At 37.4% G+C, this 19,329-nt stretch overlaps 1 protein-coding gene across 1 annotated transcript in view; it reads right to left on the bottom strand.

The window, feature by feature from the left end:
• Positions 1–19,329, bottom strand: part of pde3a (phosphodiesterase 3A, cGMP-inhibited) — a 93,706-nt gene that overhangs the window by 41,024 nt on the left and 33,353 nt on the right. Inside the window, exon 2 of the mRNA XM_033968638.2 lies at positions 1,682–1,732. Within this exon, the coding sequence (XP_033824529.1) occupies positions 1,682–1,732 (51 nt within the window). The remainder of the gene's footprint in view (positions 1–1,681; positions 1,733–19,329) is intronic.

Below are 19,329 nucleotides of genomic sequence, written 5' to 3'. Positions count from 1 at the left end.
ATAATATAAACAAGGTCTTTAACCAGCGTTTTACCAAATATTGAGAATTTCTCTACAACTCTATAATGTTGTGAATGTCAGAATACTTTCCCTATATATTTGATTGATTGGGCCGCCATTAGACCCCAGTGGTCAGTCTGCTTCAGTTTATTTACTTTACAGCCGTGCATTCGTCAGTGGAATCCTGTAATAATCCCCAGGCTGACAAGACGTGTAAGAAGCGTGGGCTTATGTTGGCACCTGCACTCGACCTGTGGCTACTTCAGTTTGGCCCATGTTAACATTTAGAGGAGCTGCTAGGACTTCTGTAAGCTCCGATACCTCCTCTCCTCCCCTGTCTTCTGACCATTCCAACAAACTTTTTTTTTACTACCATCGACACATTAGCTAACCCATTTTCCAAAAGCGCATTTTTTTTCCCCTCCTGTCTGATTCCAAAGCTTAGTGCTGGATGTTTTAGCTTAGCGATTGACAGCAAAGTTATGTATGGAGAGCTATTTCAATATTTGCATTCGACTTGGAGACACATTGGTTTTGGAGCATTACCCAGCTAAGAGATCAGCAAAGAAAAGGGTAATTGTATGTCAAAAGGTGAGCCAACAAAAAAGTAGACGAGAAAGAAAAGCTGAGATATTGTAAGGATGTTCAGAATTTTTAAAACCACACGGGGCACACCACAATAAGAATGTATGTATTTTAACATTATCCACAATATCTATAGGTGTATAGTGTTCTAGGTCTGTCACTGTAAAACATTTCGAAGCACGATATATCGCTACACAGAAACACTGCGATAAATGCTAATATTGAAACTACTTCATACCACTGTCACAAAGCAGGATAATCCCAGTCAATCTATTTTTAAATACACTGTATCATGAAAAGGCATGAGCTGCAACAAATAAATAGCAGAATGAACCTATTCAACTCTCCACAGCTCAAATCGTATCATTTGACATAAAAATGGCTAAAATCTCCTCATTGTTGCAAAGAAACTGTGCACACGATAAATATTAAGCCCCAAAATAGATTGTTCCAGCTTTCATATATCTCTCCATGGCCTAGCACCAAAGTACACATCTGACATTTTAGTGCCAGATGAACCATCTCGCACTCTGAGGACTTCAGGGACCGGCCTCCTGCTCGTGCCCAGAGTCAGGACTAAATATGGGGAATCAGCATTTCAGTTTTATGCTTTGAGAATGTTTGAATCCAGGCTCCTTGAACAAGTCATTATTGTAATTATCACGACGGGCCTACTATTTATAGAACACAGTTTATGCATTATTTGAAAAGTCACAGCTCAAATGAAACAGTTGTAATGATTTGATGCCAAAAATACTCAAAACAATATTTTATGGACTTGTACAGGATTTCTACCTGTGATGAAACAAACGTAGGAAATTTTAAATGGAGTGATTTCTGAGACTCAGAGCGAGACTTTTTTTTTTTTAACAAGCTTAATGAAATAAGCGTGAATGAAGCAAAATACAACTACAGGTATGTTTCTGATGATAGAACAGTGTAGCATGGTTAAAAGCACAATTAGATCTTGAACTGCCTCTTGCAATAAACATTAGAACATGCTTTTTTCTGACTATAATATCTCTTTTGTATGTTATCCGTTCAGCTCTTGGTCTGGGGGTTGTTTTGGAGTAGTTCTTATGTGAACGTGGCTAACCTGTGATCCTCGGGAGCCCCTCTTGTGGTCCCAGTCGGAGCGGGAAAGGATCTGTGGGAAGAGACACACACACATGGTCAGACCACTTCCTGTTTCCATTCTACATTCTCTTCCATACACAGTCGCCAGTATGAGCCTGAATATAGCTTTACAATAGAGGAAGTCCATGTAAAGAGTAAGAGAATCCAAAATGCTTGAACAACCCCAATGCTGAAATGGCTGGAACAATGTGTAAAAATCGCTCTCATCTCTGAAAAATGGAAAATGATGCTTCCCTTGTCATAAAAGCGTTAATCTGAGACATGATTGTGATCGAATCTTATCTAAATTGTAAATACAGTTGCAAATAGGCCCTGTACAATTTAACCTCATAGTTTGGATTGGTTTACTTTCACTTTTCTTTAGTGGCTGTGGGGCTAGAGGCTGTGGGTTTTAACACTGTTTAATTACTGGCTGTGGGTTCCTCCCACATGCCTTGTAAAATCTTTTTCCTACTTTCCTGGAAGTCAGTGAATGCATCAAGAGTGTTCAGTCACTGTTTCTTGTGTGGTACACTGCAGCAAAGCCAAGTCAAGCCACAACTCACCACAGCCCCAGTACATTCTTCAAAGTACTATCTTATCTCCATGGAGATAAGCAAGTGATGTCACCAGACCAACTTACAGGTCTGTGGAGAGGTGAGTCTTGTGTGTAAGAATGTGTAATTTCAAGGCATTTTTGAACAACAAAACATGTAATTGAATGAATGCAAATGGACAATTTTACTATGGAATATCAAAGGTAAACTATCATATCTTCACTAAGAAGATCTGCTACCTGCTCAACTACTGTTTCTCATTCAAAAATCTTCCCTCCCAGCAGCTAATGGGATTGTTTGATGGCTCTTTTTTTTTAATCAGTTATAGGCCTGGGCGGTATGGCCAAAAATTTTATCTTGATCTTGATGTTTTTTGCACAAAATGGACAACTACAATTTTAATGGAACTCAGTGCAGGGACTGGGAGGCTCTTTACATCTTCATTCTTATCATATCCTATTATTTAAGAAATTGTAACCTGCCTTCACTTACATATAAAGATATGTAATCTAATTTGAATAGTTTAAATTAGAATGGTTTAATTGCATCAACACTGCTCTGCAAGTAAGAAAGTTGAAACTTGTTTCGTTATAATTCTTGATATCACAATTTTGCAATTGAATCAAATAAATTTGATCAATTGCTCGACCCTATACAGTTATATTGTTCTTGATGCATCTATGGATGGTTTTCCAATAGAATGAAGTTTTGTGACATTCAATCCCGAAGTCTACAGAGCAACGTTCATTTGACCTTTTCAAATTGTAACCCAACTTCCTACCAAGAAGAACCACAGCTCTATAGCATCCCCCGGTCACTGGGTCAAAATGAAGCAACTTACTGGAAAGAATTTATCTTTAATCATGTTCAACACAAACAAAAGGTACAGTTTCACTATTTCAACTCTGTAAAACCACAAACCTTTCAATTTGGACAATAAGGTGATTTTATTCAAGAACACCAATGTTTATTGAGATGTAAACTGCAAATCAAGATCTTTAACAAGAGGTATGCTCCTGACCAGTTCACTAAAGCTATTGGCAGCAAGGAGCCTTCTGGTGCCAAACCCCATTTTACGTAAGCATCTGATATCCTTTGTGTAACAACCTTTGTGAGACTTAAGAGTGCATTTATGCAGCTGCCGGAGGATGTAGGTTTAAACATTTTGCGTGGACCAAACTATTTTTCAATTTGTGAAAAAAATGAGCCTTAGAATATCAACTGATATCTTACAATTATATTTAATCCTGAGTCAATGTTTATTTTTGTCCATCCAGAACTCCCCCCTTACACATTTTGGCCCATATTATATGTGCCATGCATTTTGAGGACTTTTCATCATTGGAAAGCTATAATATTTTGTTAAATTGTTAACTGCTATGGAATCAGTCCTAGTTTTTGATCAATTTGAAGGCTTTGCATGGGAAAACAATGTATTAACAGAATTTATAAGTTTCACTTTTGTTCTCTCCTCCCATTTCAGAGCACTATCACAACAAAATCAGCATGTCTCCTATTAATGAAACTACTGCACATCGCATCAGATTTGTCAACTTGTTGTGTACAGTTTTTTTATATCATGCTTTTGTATATTTTCAGAGAACCATAAGGTGGGTTCAAATAGGGCCCAGGAGAGATCGCTAAATTACTGAAATGTGCATGGATGACATCTAAAACCTCTTCAGACATGTTTTTGATGACCAGTAATTTGACCAGAAGTGAAGAAGCAGATTGCATGAGCAGCGAAACGTATTTTTGTCCAGTTGACAGATTTGAATTTTTTCTTTTACTACACATTCATTTTACTTATCATTCAGAAAGCTGGTCATGTACAAAATAAATACAGGGATCAAGATGCCAGTACTCGTGAAATCGTCAGTTCAGAAGTTCAGAAACTCAAAAACTCAAATTGCAGCGAATAGACATTTTTCTACACATGCCAAGTACAATGATCCCACTGCAGCAGTCGCGTGTCCTGTCTGCCCTTGTCCTCTGTTTTGTCCTGGGCTCTGCAGTTCTGAGCAGTGCTTCCTGACAGGCTGCACATTGATACGCTCGATTCACTCGCGCTGGGCTGTAGTCACTACTCTCTCATGCGTTAAACTCAACCACACTCTGGGCTGTTTGGAAAAAGTCAAAAAGATCTGCGTCTCCATGTTTGAGATGTAAACCACTTGTAAATTATAGTATTTGTGGATTTTTACTGCACTGATGACTATGGATGGGAAGAATACTTGAGAATGTATTTAGTTAAAGAATATGTATTTTTTCTTGTCCCGTACATGGTCAAGTCAGAGTAGGGCTGCAAGATGAATCGCAATGGAAGTCGTAATTTGATTGGACACAATTAACAAATTGCAACAGCTGCAGTTTTTGAAGTACCATAATTTCTTCCACAAACAACGAAATATCCTGTCTGATTTTGCATAAAAGCAGCTAACCCTGTAGTTTAGATCTGTACAAACATGTTCTGAAATGGGATTCTTGTGTCAGTTTGTCAGTTCATATTTAATTTTTTTTCTTCTGGACATATTTAAAATGTCAACTTTGAACAGAATCCTATTATTAAAACACAAAATACAAATCTAAACGCAACTGCAATGAAACCGTTTAATCAGAAAAAAGTTTTTGATGTTTTCCCCCCAAGTTGTTCAGCCCTAAATCAGAGTATTGTGCAGTGGTAGGTGAAGTACTCATTTATCTTACTTAAGTAAAAGTACAGATACAGAGGAAAAAGGTAACTCAAGTAAAAGTAAAAGTATCACATGAAAAAATCTGCTTAAGTTAAAGTATTTAAGTACCCCTTTAAATTTGTACCAAAAAGTACAGTATTTCAAACAAGTGTGGTTCATTTGTTAGTATGTAGTAGTGTTAAATGTAATGATATTACTTTATAGATGATACATTTTGGTCCACATTAACAATATAAATCAGTTTTGCAAGTTTTGTTTTGAAAGTAGAAGCTTGAACTCAAAACTTTAATCTGGAGGTACCACAAACATAGTAAAAATAACCTCTCTCAAATCATATGAAAAGTCATTTTTATTTTTCAGTCCAGTTCAAAAATGTAGTGGAGTAGAAAATACAGATACCTGCTCTCAAAGCGAAGTAAAAGTATGCACTGTAAAATGCACTTACGCAAAATACAGCACCTAAAAATTCTATCTAAGTACAGCACTTTACTCATTTTACTTTGTTACGTTCCAGTACTGGTATTGCGTTCTGTATGTTTTCACACTGAGTTGCATTATACTATAGTTTAAAAACAGAACACAGGATTAAAACTGCTTTATTTGAGACATATCAGAGAAGGAAAACTTGCAAAGCCACTTACCAAAAGCGAAGGGTTTGATTGTTTCTTGCTAATACTAATAGTGCAGTCTGAAGCCTAAATTACATGTATCGTAATGTATTTCTTAGAATTTAGTAAAGCATCTGTATGAATACCACCAAATAAAAAAGTGACTGTACCTAAATACAGTTACTCCATATTAGTATTCTGAACCTGAACACATATATTCAATACATGCATTTCATTACTTCCCAACACTGCTGAAGACAACCTCTTGCATTCAGGGTATAGGTTTTGGCAACAGTAGCAGTGCAGTGCTGCTAAACATAAGACGACCGTAGTATAGTGAGGCTCTGCAGGCGCACTTATGTAACGCAGGCTTTCATCTGCATCTCTCACTCTCCAGACGAGGCTATATGCTCTGCTTTGAAACAGAAACCAAAACAAGTCAAATCTAAAGCAGGAAAGGTGCAGATTAAGCGATTTTACAGACCAAGTTGGGCTTAGAGCTACAGTAATTCGGTATCAGAGTGTGACTACAAGAATCTAGAAGGCAAAAAAAGTTGCTAAATTTATTAAGTGTTATTTGAAGACGCTGCCAGAGAAGTTATGAAATTTCTTTAAGCTTGAGTAAATGTCCAAGAGCTATGTCAAAACATATTCCTGAACTATCTTGCTGAAGTTAAAGCATAATCGATACTTTACTATTATATTGGCTTTTAGCATTGGCTTGTTTATCTACGTGAATATAGTCCATTTTATCCATCCAAAACCAGTTTATATTTAGTTTTTTCTGCCTTGGAAAATATCTGCAATGTTGTAGATTTTCCTCTGCAAGTAAACCATGTTCATTTTCACCGTATAAGAGACTGTACATGGAAAGTAGGCCATCGCTTAATGCATTGTTTGCTTTGATCTCGGATAATAGGCTATGAGAGATGCCAGATTCAGGGCATCCAGTATAAGAACTGAAGCTAGCAACTTTAAATTGTGTTTTTCTATTGAGTTTCTATTGAGATATAGTAGTAACGGCAAAATAACGCAACACAAAACTTTCCTGATACTGATACCTGCTCTAGCTTCGATACTAGTTTGGGTATCAATTATTTGACAATCCTAGTGATAAATATGTCTTACTCTAAATACACAATGCAGCATATTACCAGCTGCAACAATTGTTATTCATACCACTCTTTCACAACAAAAATCACTCTCAATTTGCTTCACTGTGAACTTTTAACCCAACTAAATGGCAAAGTTCATCATGGAGCTTCATCAACAACAGAATCATGAATTGTGAAGAAAGAAGGAGGTTATCCAAGCTTGTTAATCCTTTCAAAACCACATCAATAACCATAAAACTGTAAGAATAATAACACAAAATGTCATGTTTGAGCTTTTATTGCCTTGTTTTGATTCTTCTTAAAAACCCATGACATCTCTCTAGCTGCCAGTACATCTGCGAGAGGTGTACACGCAGACGAAATTTTTCATTTATTTGTCCTAAAAGCATAGCGGAACCTGGTGAGAAAAATAACAACTTGATACATGTATGTGCTGCCGTGTGCTTCCACCCCTGCTACATTCATTACACTGAAAATATAATTCACAAAGGGTCTAGCTGTATGCGCTCCATCACTCGGGGTAATATGGCTGATTTATAGGTGACTAACGCAAGTCCTCTATAGCGGAAAAATGTTGTAAATAACAGACCCACGTCTCTCAATCTCTACTACAAACATGACAAACTCAACTGAGCATACTGCTGTGTTGTCTTTGGATTTCAGCGTGAGCCTTTTTAGGTGATTTACGGTACTTAGCGGTGCTCTTGAGAAACGGGTAAAACTGAAGAAGTAGTCCATCTGCATAGAATTTCTAAGCATGTCTTTTGATTAGCCTCTAGTGTATCATAGCTTCCAGTTTGACCTGACTTTCACACTCCCATTACAGGACTTCAAATGCAGAAACAACATATTACATGGCTCTTAATGAATAATTCTGAAGAAGATTTTGTCCTATAAAATCAGAGAGGATTTCATTATACATTACATTTTCAAATCAATTTACAAATCTAATACACAGATTGAGAAATACGCAAATTCACAACAAACAAACAAACACAAATTATTTTATAGCTGCCAGTTCCAAGTTGGGATAAATACTGAGGGTTTGTGCCATTTTGCATCTAAGACAGGGGTGCCCAAACTCTTTTCACCAAGGGCCATATCTTGAAAAATATTTGACACAGAGGGCCAGTGGTCAATTCTCTGGATAATTCAGATGGTGTATTTAACATAGTTTTGACTTCATACTTTAAATAAGGCTTGAAATAGTAATATTAGGTCTGTGTGACAATGCAATGTGATGTTACTTAGGTTAAGCCTCAGAGGCCTCAGGGCTCTATAGGAGACAGCCTCAGATGTAAAAGACAAACAGAGCAAATGTCCACTACACCCTCCCACAGCCTCAAACATGAACTCTTACATTTTGTTTTATGTAAATCAACACATCCTTCTTCTTCCAGGAACAACATTTTGGCTACAACGAAAACCACAAACCTTGCTGTCAACATACACTATGATATTGGAAAGACTGGCTTCAAAGTGATCCCTGTGTAGACCATAAGAACACACTATTGATGTATTGTATTGCAGAGGCTATTTTTCCATCTATAAAGAGATAAGCACAGACAATATCTCCTCATTGAGCTGTTGTGGAAAAGTCACTTGTAGTTCACTGGGTTTATGGCAGATATACAGCACAGACCACTGACCCATACATCTAACAATGAGTAAGAGATGGTTTTGGACTCTAAAGAGTAAAAGGCATTTTTGTACATAATGATCCAAATTGGTCAATAAATGATGTGTGATTCAGCTCTGTAACCCTGTAACCCACCTGTAAATTTAACCAATCACAGTGAATTCACCAAAGCGGGCTATAAATGGTTTGGCAGCATGGTGGCTGAGTGGCTGGCACTCATATCTTACAACAAAAAGGTTCGAGGTTTGATCATGCGCCGCCAATGCTTTCTATGAGGAGTTTGTCTGTGTGGGAGGAGTTTGTCTGTGTGAGTTTGTCTGGGTGGGTTTTCTCTGGGCGCTCTGGTTTTGATGCAAAAATTGCACAATAGTTAAAATCTATATATTTCCATATACTTTTTTTTTTTTTTTTTAATAATAGAATAGTTGGACCAGTCACTCCCACTCTCTCACTGAGTTCAGCTGATTCAATGAATTTCTTTGCTTTTTTTGCTTATAATCCCAGTATAATAACTAGCCGACTAATACAAATTTTGATCGACTAAGACACCATCAACCGATTACCAATGAAGCAGCCAAGGCCATTCTATTCAGCACATTTAAATGAGCTATTTTTGGCAGTACACAGGACTATAGTTAATTTGAGGAAATTAGCTGGCATGTTTAGCACACTCAATAGAGATTATAGAGAATAAATATTGTCTTTAAGCATTTTTAATATCTTCTGTCAGTCTTCAAAAGGTGCAATAAAAGTAAAGTGTACGCATGTAACCCAAGATAAGCACCTTGTGGCCACTTCAGATGGTCAGCTCTCACATGGGCAGCGCTGCAGTGGGGCAGGGGCAGTCCCAGAGCGGCTGTGAGTGAGAGTGTTAAGAGGCACTGTGAGGGTGCCAGGGCTCAAGTCTGCCCCATCCAGAACTGAGGAGCTGTGGAGCCGAGCCAATGCACAAGAACTCAGCCAGTCTCTCAGGCCCAATGCAAACAGTGTGAAAGTAAACAAACCAATGCAGAATATGGGAACGACTGAAGGCTTCACCTGGGAAAGGTGTGAGAAATGCCACTACTTTTGTCCTGAGGGCTGTTATACCCCTCAAACTGTTCAAACACAGGATTTTCTGAGCCTAGCTTACCAGTTTGTGTTAAGGTGCAAAAATCAGTCAAAGTTAAAATAACTTTACTTCTCTGTTAAGAACTTCAGTTGCAGACAGAACGTCAGAGTAATTAGGGATGCAACACTTCCATCCATAAAATAACAAGAGCACATTCACATTCATCAACACATATCAGTAGGCTAACAATAAAAACAACTATAAAAAAACAGATGAAAATACACAAATCAAGCCTCTGTGCTAGGCAAACCAATCAGCCGTTTTGCAGGCAGACTGAGGAGGGCAGGAAGCTGGGAGTTCCTGAAGAACTTTGACTGAAACACAATGGTGAAGTGTAATGAAAATATCATGGTCATCTATCTCTCTCTCTATCTATATAGAAACAATTCTTTCAGTTACCTTTGTTTGTGGGTATTTGAGGAAAAATGCCCAACAGCCAATGGTTTATAGCATGTCTCACAGCAAGGAGTATGAATGTTTGCTGGTAAGTAGGTGTTTTGCTGACCCTAATTATACTTAATTTTATTAAAAAGTCTGAGCTCTTAAACCTCCACTTAAGCATTTGTCATGGAAGAGATGATGTGCTCATGTGCACATGATCCATAAAGTAAACATTATGTAACTGTTGAACAATAGACAATGAAATGTTTACTTTCTTGCTTTCATTGACAAGAAAAAGTATTGCTGAGTTATAAATTATGCTTATTTAAAACAAAAAAGAACATTAACAGCACCAATGCAGACAACAACACTGCATATGGGAACCTTAACTTCTGTAAACTACTTGATAAGCCCTTGATCCCTGGATTCAGTTTACGGTTCCTCAGTAAGACCGCATAGACATATTTTGATATGCTGATTTCACAGTATATGCAGGTTAATGAAGCTACTGTAGGAGCCCAGAGATCAGTGCAGTCCTGACCCTGGGGTTTCTGCAGCACCTCTCCATCCAATTACTACCTCTCTTTCTTCTGGCCGAGTCCAGAGCACGCACACACAAAGAGCCCCAGGCCATACTGTTATTTCTTTATAAATTCTCCTCTATAGCGTTACTCTCACTACTACGCCTTTAGCTTTGGTGGACAAAATAAAAGTAGGTCGCGTTGGACTAAAAAGAGTATTCATATGAAAGCTTAGGCAGTGACAGCAGCTTAGACCACGGGATGACACGGCAGCACAAATATTGGGATAAAGGGCTCATCAAGGCTTTGTGATTCACTGTAATCTGGACTTAAACCTGAAGCTGGAGGTGTATCATTATGCCATAAAACTCAGAACTGTTCCAAGAACGTGCAAGTATTTACACTACTTAGAATATCCATTTTTGCATGTTAGTTAAAAGAGAATGATGAATGGTGAATGATTTATACATATCTCATAGAGTCAAATAATGTTTTTGTTTTTTTGTTTTTTGGAGTTATGATAGCAACCTAACCTTATTTAGCAGAATGGAACTCAAAATCTAGCCATTATTTCCGTAAGATGTATCATTTTTGCAAAAAAGAAAGTATATGTTTGCATGAGATTTACTTTTAGAATGAAGAATAATTTGCGCAGTTACTATAGCAATCAACAAATCAAAAGAAACTTTTTTTTTTTTTTTTTCCAATAGTCAAAACTCCTCAAAATGTCACCTCTAAACAAGACGCTAGTGACCTTCAAACTATCTCATACACTTACCTATATAGTTCCTACACTATAATTTCTTCAGTCTTCTATTTTTTCTGCACAAGTATGGTCATTTGACTCAAAGTTTCAAAATCTATTTAGGAAACCCATCAGTTAAAGCTATATTGCAGAAAGCAGCGATCATGGCTTGACTGTGGGAATGTTCCGTAACGCCGTAGGTCTAGTATATTTCCAACCAGAGCGTCCAGGTGAGTGTGCATAAAAAGGCCTGCCGCAGCTGTCCGCTCCGGGGATGTTATAAATCCATCCCTCAGCCTGCGCCTCCACTGGCTCCTATTCACCACCGCTTAATGTTTTACAGGTTTTTAGCGTTGGGGGTCAGTCATTGTGGGTCATTTGCGTCATCACTGGTGGGAAGGGAGCTGTAGAGGTGGGCTGCCAAAGCGTGGAGGCCAAAGCGAGGAATGAGGAACTTGTGAGAATGTGTGTGAAGAGAAAAGTCCTCTTAAAGCTGTTGTGCACATGGGCTTGTTTTTCCAGACACAAATGTAAAATGAATGAGACGAAATAGGAAAAAGGGATTCTGAAGTGTTCATACAAATTGCCTGCTTTGAAAATATTTGGGTTTAAAATTCCTTTAGTGTAAAATAGGCAGATTCAGCTCTGGAGGGTAAGTAGATGAATGCATTGTCTACATTGTTGCATCAAAATAAGGACACATTTAATGCAAAAGCTGTTTCAAACCATGCAGGACTTGATACATTCTGAAGCGGTACTAAACGAGGACTCTAAACCAGGACTAATCATGGACTAACCCGAGACCAAAGACTCAAAAAAAAAAGATAGATAGACTAAAATAGGTAGACTAAATCAAAACTAGGACTAAACCATTACTAATAGGGTAAAACCAAATGCTACTTTGGGGTAGGGAATTATGACATCTAATAATTCCAATAACAAAATGCAGTTACTATTGTGGAAATCCATCTACAATGTGCTAAACAGGCCTGTAAATGCCATGGTTTAGGTTTGAATATCACACAAAAATGAAATAGACGGTAAAACTAGCCAGAAAATATCCCTTTTTAAAATTATAATTAGCTTTACAAGACTTACATATTCATATCTCTATAATAAGAGATAGTCTAAATGTTTCAAGACATCTACAGCCATGAATACTATCTGTACTATATGTTTCATCTTTTTAAGCATAAACATTTTGAGAACGTTTCAAGATGCAAAAGATATACTATTTTGTTTTATATTGTTAATTGTTATGGTGACAGCCCTAAACTTTCATCATTCAGAAACCCGTGGATATTCTAATAAAGACCCACAGTTTTCCTGCCCTGTACCGTCTTCGCTCTGTCCACGGTTCTCCTGGCCTGCGCACTTCCTCTTCCTCTCATTTGTGGAGTGTGACTAATGGGATTTATCCTCTTTAGGTTTCCTGGGAGAGACTTAGGTTTATCCTCAGAGGGTGTAGAGGCTGCGGAGGAGATAGAGGGAAAGTGCAGAGAAAGAGTGGCCTGGAGGGGAGCTCACTGGGACTACTCCAATATTCTGACCTCAAAATCATCAGCGTAGAGCGGCAGGAAGTATGCCACTGACAGCGCACTAATCTAGAGCTAGCTCGATGAACAATGCCCAAAAGGTCAAATGTTAAAGAAATTAAATCCATTCTTTAATGATGCACACAAAATATTCTGTATGAAATATAATGTATGTCACTTAACATCTCCTTTGACCACAAAAAAGCTGTTTTGGAATAATATTAAGTTTTTTTGTCCAGTACTGCAATTGATATTACATATAGTGTGATTTTTATTTTATTTTATTTTTATTTTTTGTGAGTATCCATTCAGAAAGCAAATTATGGAGGAGTAACATTTGAGAAAGGACTGTAAGCAATTGCAATTTCAATTCAGCTGAAGTATCTTGCAGCCCTAGCTTGACAGTATCCAATAGACTTAATAATAAAGTTCTATTTTTTTTTATTTTTTTTTTAAACAAATGGCCTTTCCAACTCTGACCCTTTAAATCTTTTCTATATATCAACTAACACCAAATGAGTTACTGTATATATTCTGTCAATATTCTCCGATTTTATTATCATTTGCATAGCCCTATCTCTAAACATTAGTCTTCAGTCATAGCTGGTGAGTCATGGCTGATGAGCCATGACTGACGGATGTAATGATGTTGCCAGCTCCTCACATTCCTCTGGGTGAGAAAGGGGGATGTGGCAGGTCCAACCTGGCAGCCCACCTCCAGTATTCTGCCAAAACCATTACCGTATAATGGCCCAGTCAGGAGAGCTTAGGGACAGACACAGTGCCCACTTGTTTGTTTGCTTTACAAGCCTCAGCTCTGGACAGAAAACTGCCAGTATAAATGCCAGTCCAACTAAAACTTACTCCTATTGAGGTATTGTAGAGAGGAGGGGTAGAAAAGGTGAGAGATAAGACTGAAAACATTTATAATGTGTTATGAATAAATTACCCTAAGACAGTTAACAATGGCTGCACTACTGGGGACATTGCATTGCAAAAAGATTAGATTATTTTAATTTAAAATATGTTGAATTATAGAATCTTTGGAATTTTTGGAACTTGATGTTCTCCATGTATGTTTGAGTAATCTAGTGATCTCTTCTGGGCTATATTCAAACAATTCACAGTATGATTCTGTCTAATGCTCAGCCCTCAAGTGCACAAGCTCCCACACGACATACACACATAAATATACCCACCCATAAATATACTAAAGCATGATGCAAAACACTACACTACAACTTCACAAACCTGATACGATGTGCAGTAGTTTCATTAGCGAAATGCATGCTGATTGTATGATAGCACTCTGAATGAGCACAGGGAGTGAAGCACAGCAAGGGAGGACTCAGAATGTCACAAACGAAACATGTTAGACATGTTAATATGTTGTTTTCAGCAAATACAGCATTTTGAAAACAATAAAAGGTATCGTGGTGATCTACATATTATTACTTGTTAGCAACTAAAACCCCATAAATGTCTATTACCCAATCTTTATAATGATTTGTGTAGTTTTGACTTATTTAATATATTTATTATATTATTAATTATTCACACTATTATATTATTATGTGTGTCTGACAGTGCTTCTGACTACACTGTTGTCTATTTTATTTTGATTTATTTTTATTTTTATTTTAAACTAAACATCAAGTTATCGCTTTGCCTCCCTTTTCTGTATTTTTGTGAATTCAAGATTTTTACTTTTGCAATAACCAGTCTAAGATTTCCGCACACAATAACAATACCAACACATAAACCACAATTATCATTATCCAAAAGTGCGGCGTGTTCATTTTGGGTCTATTGTTTTGTTATTTAGCTGTTGATTAACTTTGAAAGGCCCTTGTGACGTAAACAGACTGGTCCAAATGAATTACAGCCTCTTGTCGCAGCCAGACTTATGGCTTCATAAAACATTTTACTGGGGAAGAGTGACACCAGGGCGCCTTTGTCCCACAATTATCCTCCCAATGAATCATTGCAAGGACAACTTCACTAAATACACTCACATTTCAGGCCACTGACAGAATGCTGTTTTTATCGATAAATCTCATCTTTGGTCTTCATCTGCAGCTCCTTAAAGCAATCCCTCTTATGTACACTATCTGACCTCTCCTCTGGAGCACATTCCATTAAAATGACTTCAATTCATAGTAGTTTTTCACTGCGCTACACTTTCTTATGTGACCTATAATTTATCATTTAAACATCCATTATGTATTTAAATGTATTTCAATGCAACCAGGCCAAGTTGCAGATCAGATTTGCGTGGAGTGTAACCGTATGAATACTTATTTCTATTGTGATTTTAATGTCTTTGTTATTGTGTAAAGCACTTTGAATTACTTTTTGCACGAATTGCGCAGTACAAATAAACTTGCCTTGCCTTGATAGATATGTTTAATACAATAACATTTATATGAGGACAAGCTTGTAGAGTGCCCAGTTTGCTTTTTATTCCAGGGGTAATTTCATCTTAAATGCAAGTGAAAAGAGAATTTTGTGAATGGAGCATGAGGCCAGTTAGAGCGCTCTGTGGGTGGCGACTGGTGACGCAGACCCTATAGAGGAATCCTCCAAAAAATGGGCCCCCCGAGCTCCACTGCTCTCCTCTGAGGTTTGATGATGCTGTTCACACTAAACACACGCAGGCCACCAGTCACCAAAACATGCCTGACAAGTTTGGAGTGAAAAAAGTCTTTACACACACACAAACACACCATATCAGAATTAGGACAAAGCTGGGACTAATCCGGAACTCAACCAGAAATAGAACAGGATTCAGGACTAGGAACAGGAATCAGGACTTAACTGGGATCAAACCAGGACCGAACCAGGGGTACAAATGCAGTTTATGACACCTTCAGTTCATCCTTGTTTCCGTTTGTTAATTTTAAATAATCAAATCTATTTTCTTTTTTTCAGAACAGAGTTTAATGAACTGTAGGTCTTTTGCATGCATTAGTCCTTCAGCTAATACATTGTTTCATCTTTTATTCACAGGCTGACTCAGCACAGCCCTCGTGTGTGTGTGTATATGCATGTGTGTGCATGTGTGTATGTGGTCATCTGAGAGCTTCGGCCCCCGCCACATCTCTTCCCCCTTCAGCTGCACACAGAGCATTTACAATCCTGTCAAGATTCCCACTGGAGTCCAGTCAACAAGCCCTCTCAAGCAAACAGCTCTAAATCACAGACCTGTATAAATCACTCCAGTACAAGTGTGAACACAGAGTCACCCATAGTACGACAATGTGTACCTGCCCACACTGAGGATTACAGACTGTAGGGGGCATTGATCTAAAGCTATTGATCTAAAACTAAGAAAAAAAGACATTAAAGGTGCCCTGACTTTTCTAATGGAGGGTTTGCTACCTGTTTGTCTCCATGGAGATATTATTACCTGACCAGCCAGTCCCTGCTACATTCTACTTGAATCCAGAAGGGTCTCGAATCTCGAATCACCATAGAGCATAAAAAATCTCCATCCTAACTTGGGACGGTCCAACCACAGCAGCTAATTTGTAGCACGTGGTCAAATGCAGAAGACATCTCTCAAAACTTGTGTGATTCAGAACAAAATATGTTAAAATATGCTACTTGTTTTACCTGAGATAAATAAGACTTAGGTTCTTTGTTTGATTTTTTTTTTTTTATAGCTCTCTCTTCATAGCTCTTTCTGGAATTGGAGGGACAGAATACACTTCCAGACCCACTTGTCTTTCTAAAGTTTTCTCAAAATGTGTACTACTGGTAAGAGATATTGTTGTTTTACCCAAAATGTTTTGCAGTATGGCATTAAACTTAGCTATCTTTGACAAGACCAGCAGATTATGCCACCAGACCCAGCTATAGGACGGATCTGTGGACAAGCAAATTCATTCAAACATAAGATGCATGTTTTTCAAGGTGTTTTGAGGAATAAAAAACGCTGCACTTGAATAAGCCTGCAATACCATACAGTGCAACATTTCAGGCAAAACAACCACATCTCTATGGAAATAAGCAAGTGTGCTGGACACTCCAGCAGAAAAATTACATAATGCAATTTTAATCAAAAATAGAATAAAATGCATGTGCAAAAATATAGAGCTGTAAATACTTCAGACGTAATTCAGATGTAACTGTCCCTTTTATGATTACAAAATACATAAAGATACATAAAAGAGTGTACATGTAGGCGATATTTAGGCCCATATGTCAAATTCCTTGCAAATACCTTTCCAAGAGTGATCTGAAACCATATATCAGTTGTTTTGCCCCTCTACACTGATAAACGCTAAAACTATATGAAACACACAAATGGTCATTATATATGTGAAATATATTTAAAAAAATATAAAGCATTAACACCTGAACTAGAGGACATCTGGTTCATACCCAGGTGAGCACTCTGCCATTGTAAGTCTGTGCTTCCTGTTATTTGTGCAGGTGGCAAGATTCCTGTCTCCCACCTGAAGACGCTCGGGTCAGCGCCTCGGGCATGTTTTCAGCCATTAGCCGCTAAAACGCTGGCTTTGTCAAAATATTCCCAAAGGATGGTTACCCTCCAATAAGAAGAGTGGAGCTGGCACGAAGCGTGAAGAGAAACCAAGCTTAGCACAGAGTCCAATAATATGGGGACTTATAATGGACAACATGACTGATGTCTCAAGATGACAAATACATACATTACTCTCCTATAATTCTTTCCCCAACAGCAAATATAGCATGATGGTAGAAACAGCAGAACGCGTCCACAATATTTAAATCAACAATTTTGCTTCGGGCAAGAGTATCGTGATGTATTAACATATAGAGATGTAGACCAAAATGACAGGGGCTCTAAAAATACACTTGCAAAATTTGATGACTGGTTTAGAATTCCTACAAGAAATAAATGTAAGGGATGTTCTGTAGTATAAAAGAATTATGCATTTTCCCCCAAACTAGACTATTTTAAAATAAATTCTAGGTTTGGCTATTACAAAACATATTGCCTCAAAACTCTGTGATCTTCAAGTCACCAAATTAAATTCACATTGTAGTATAGTGATATTGTTGTAAAATTAATTCAGAGGCTTAGAAAGTACAACAATTGACCTTCAGCTTAACCAGTTTAACCACAAACTTCCTGCTTAATTTCATTTTGGTAACTTTATACAAAACATGCAATCGAGTATTACAATTTCAGATGTAAGAACAGTCTTTGAAGATGTGGTGACCATATAAATCTAAACTATTGAGGGGCTGCATGGGGCCTGATGATGATTCATTTCAAACATGTGCAATGAATTATAATTTTCTCTCAAATTACTACTAAATTCTTGTATAATACAGTTGATAGAGTGTATAAAGAAATAAAAACCCATGCACATTAAAGTCAAAAAATTTCAACTGGATAATCGATTTGTAAAAAAAAAAAAAAAAAAAAAAAAAAATGATGCACAGTGATAGACTTTATGAATAATTGTGTCTGTGTTGCATATTTGCCCAAGCTCCAGATCCAGCTCTACCCACAAGCTATGAAAACATTGTTCAAACTTTGTTCAAACATGGCCTGAGTCCCAGTGAAAATACACACAGCAATTGTTACAGTTTCACCCACAACAGTATGAAGCAGGGGCACTTTGATCCTGACTTTGTTACACACCCAAACCACCAGTGCCACCTCCAGATACCGCTATTGTTTACAGCTCAATGTGACAGAGGACAGCCTTCATTACTATCCACTGGACTGTTTCTGTTAATGCTGTCAGTTTGAATATAATCTAAGTTTTGAGCTAGCTAGCAATGAACAAAACAGCTAATGCCAAAGTAAACTTTAGAGGCCCTAAAACTGAACCAAGAGGAACACCACAAAAAGGGGCTGCTGTGTGCAATTAGAAAGATTGTGAGGTTTTAAGATTATTGTTATAGAGTAGTTAAAGCAGACATATTATGCAAACTCGATAAAAAAAAAAAAATCAACCATGTTATGGTTTCTCCTCACCATTTACTTGTGATTTGTGCCTGTTTGAGCAATATTTAATCTCTTATTTTCAAGAAACCATGTTGCCGATCAACGACCGTTTTAACCCATTGGGCAAAGCAGTATTGTTAGCGGACTTGTTTCTTTTATTAAGATCTAAAGTGTTTTAGATTAATATTGCGGTTTAAATGATCTAATTTAATAACCTAATGATCAATGGGTGTCATAGATGATAACTATATAGCAGACACAAGCGCAATAGATTTTTTAAAAGTTTCCAAAAAATAAAAAATAAAGATTGAACAATGTATAAATGCATTTGACAACAAAAATACCTGAAGCCTCATAATACAGAACAGCAGATCTGTATTATAACTGTCCTTAGATAAACTGTATGTTAAAATATGACCATTGCAGCATTACCAAACATTGAAAAGTTAGTTAGTACTACAATGTCAAACCTTTAGAAAGTCTTAGTGATAAAATAAATAAATGCTGCTTTGTTTTATAATCTGTGTTCTGAAGCTGCTGTGCTCATGAGCAGCCCCTCTCCTGAAATAGTCTTCCTGTTCCATTTAAAACATACAATCCATAAATAATTACAACTGTGCTGTCAGGAGAAAGATCCCAGGGAACAAACAACTCACTGCAGCATTAATATGTATGAAGGCTGACTTTTACATCACACTCGAGAGCGGCCTATTGTTACAACACTGCATTTCTGTATGTATTCTGTCAGAGGATCACAATTTTGCTACACTATGTGA

This window comes from Periophthalmus magnuspinnatus, chromosome 6 (assembly GCF_009829125.3).
Source record: "Periophthalmus magnuspinnatus isolate fPerMag1 chromosome 6, fPerMag1.2.pri, whole genome shotgun sequence".
Classification (NCBI taxonomy): Eukaryota; Metazoa; Chordata; class Actinopteri; order Gobiiformes; family Gobiidae; genus Periophthalmus; species Periophthalmus magnuspinnatus.
The sequence above is the reverse complement of the archived record's forward strand: the minus strand, read 5'-3'. Positions and strand labels throughout refer to the sequence as shown.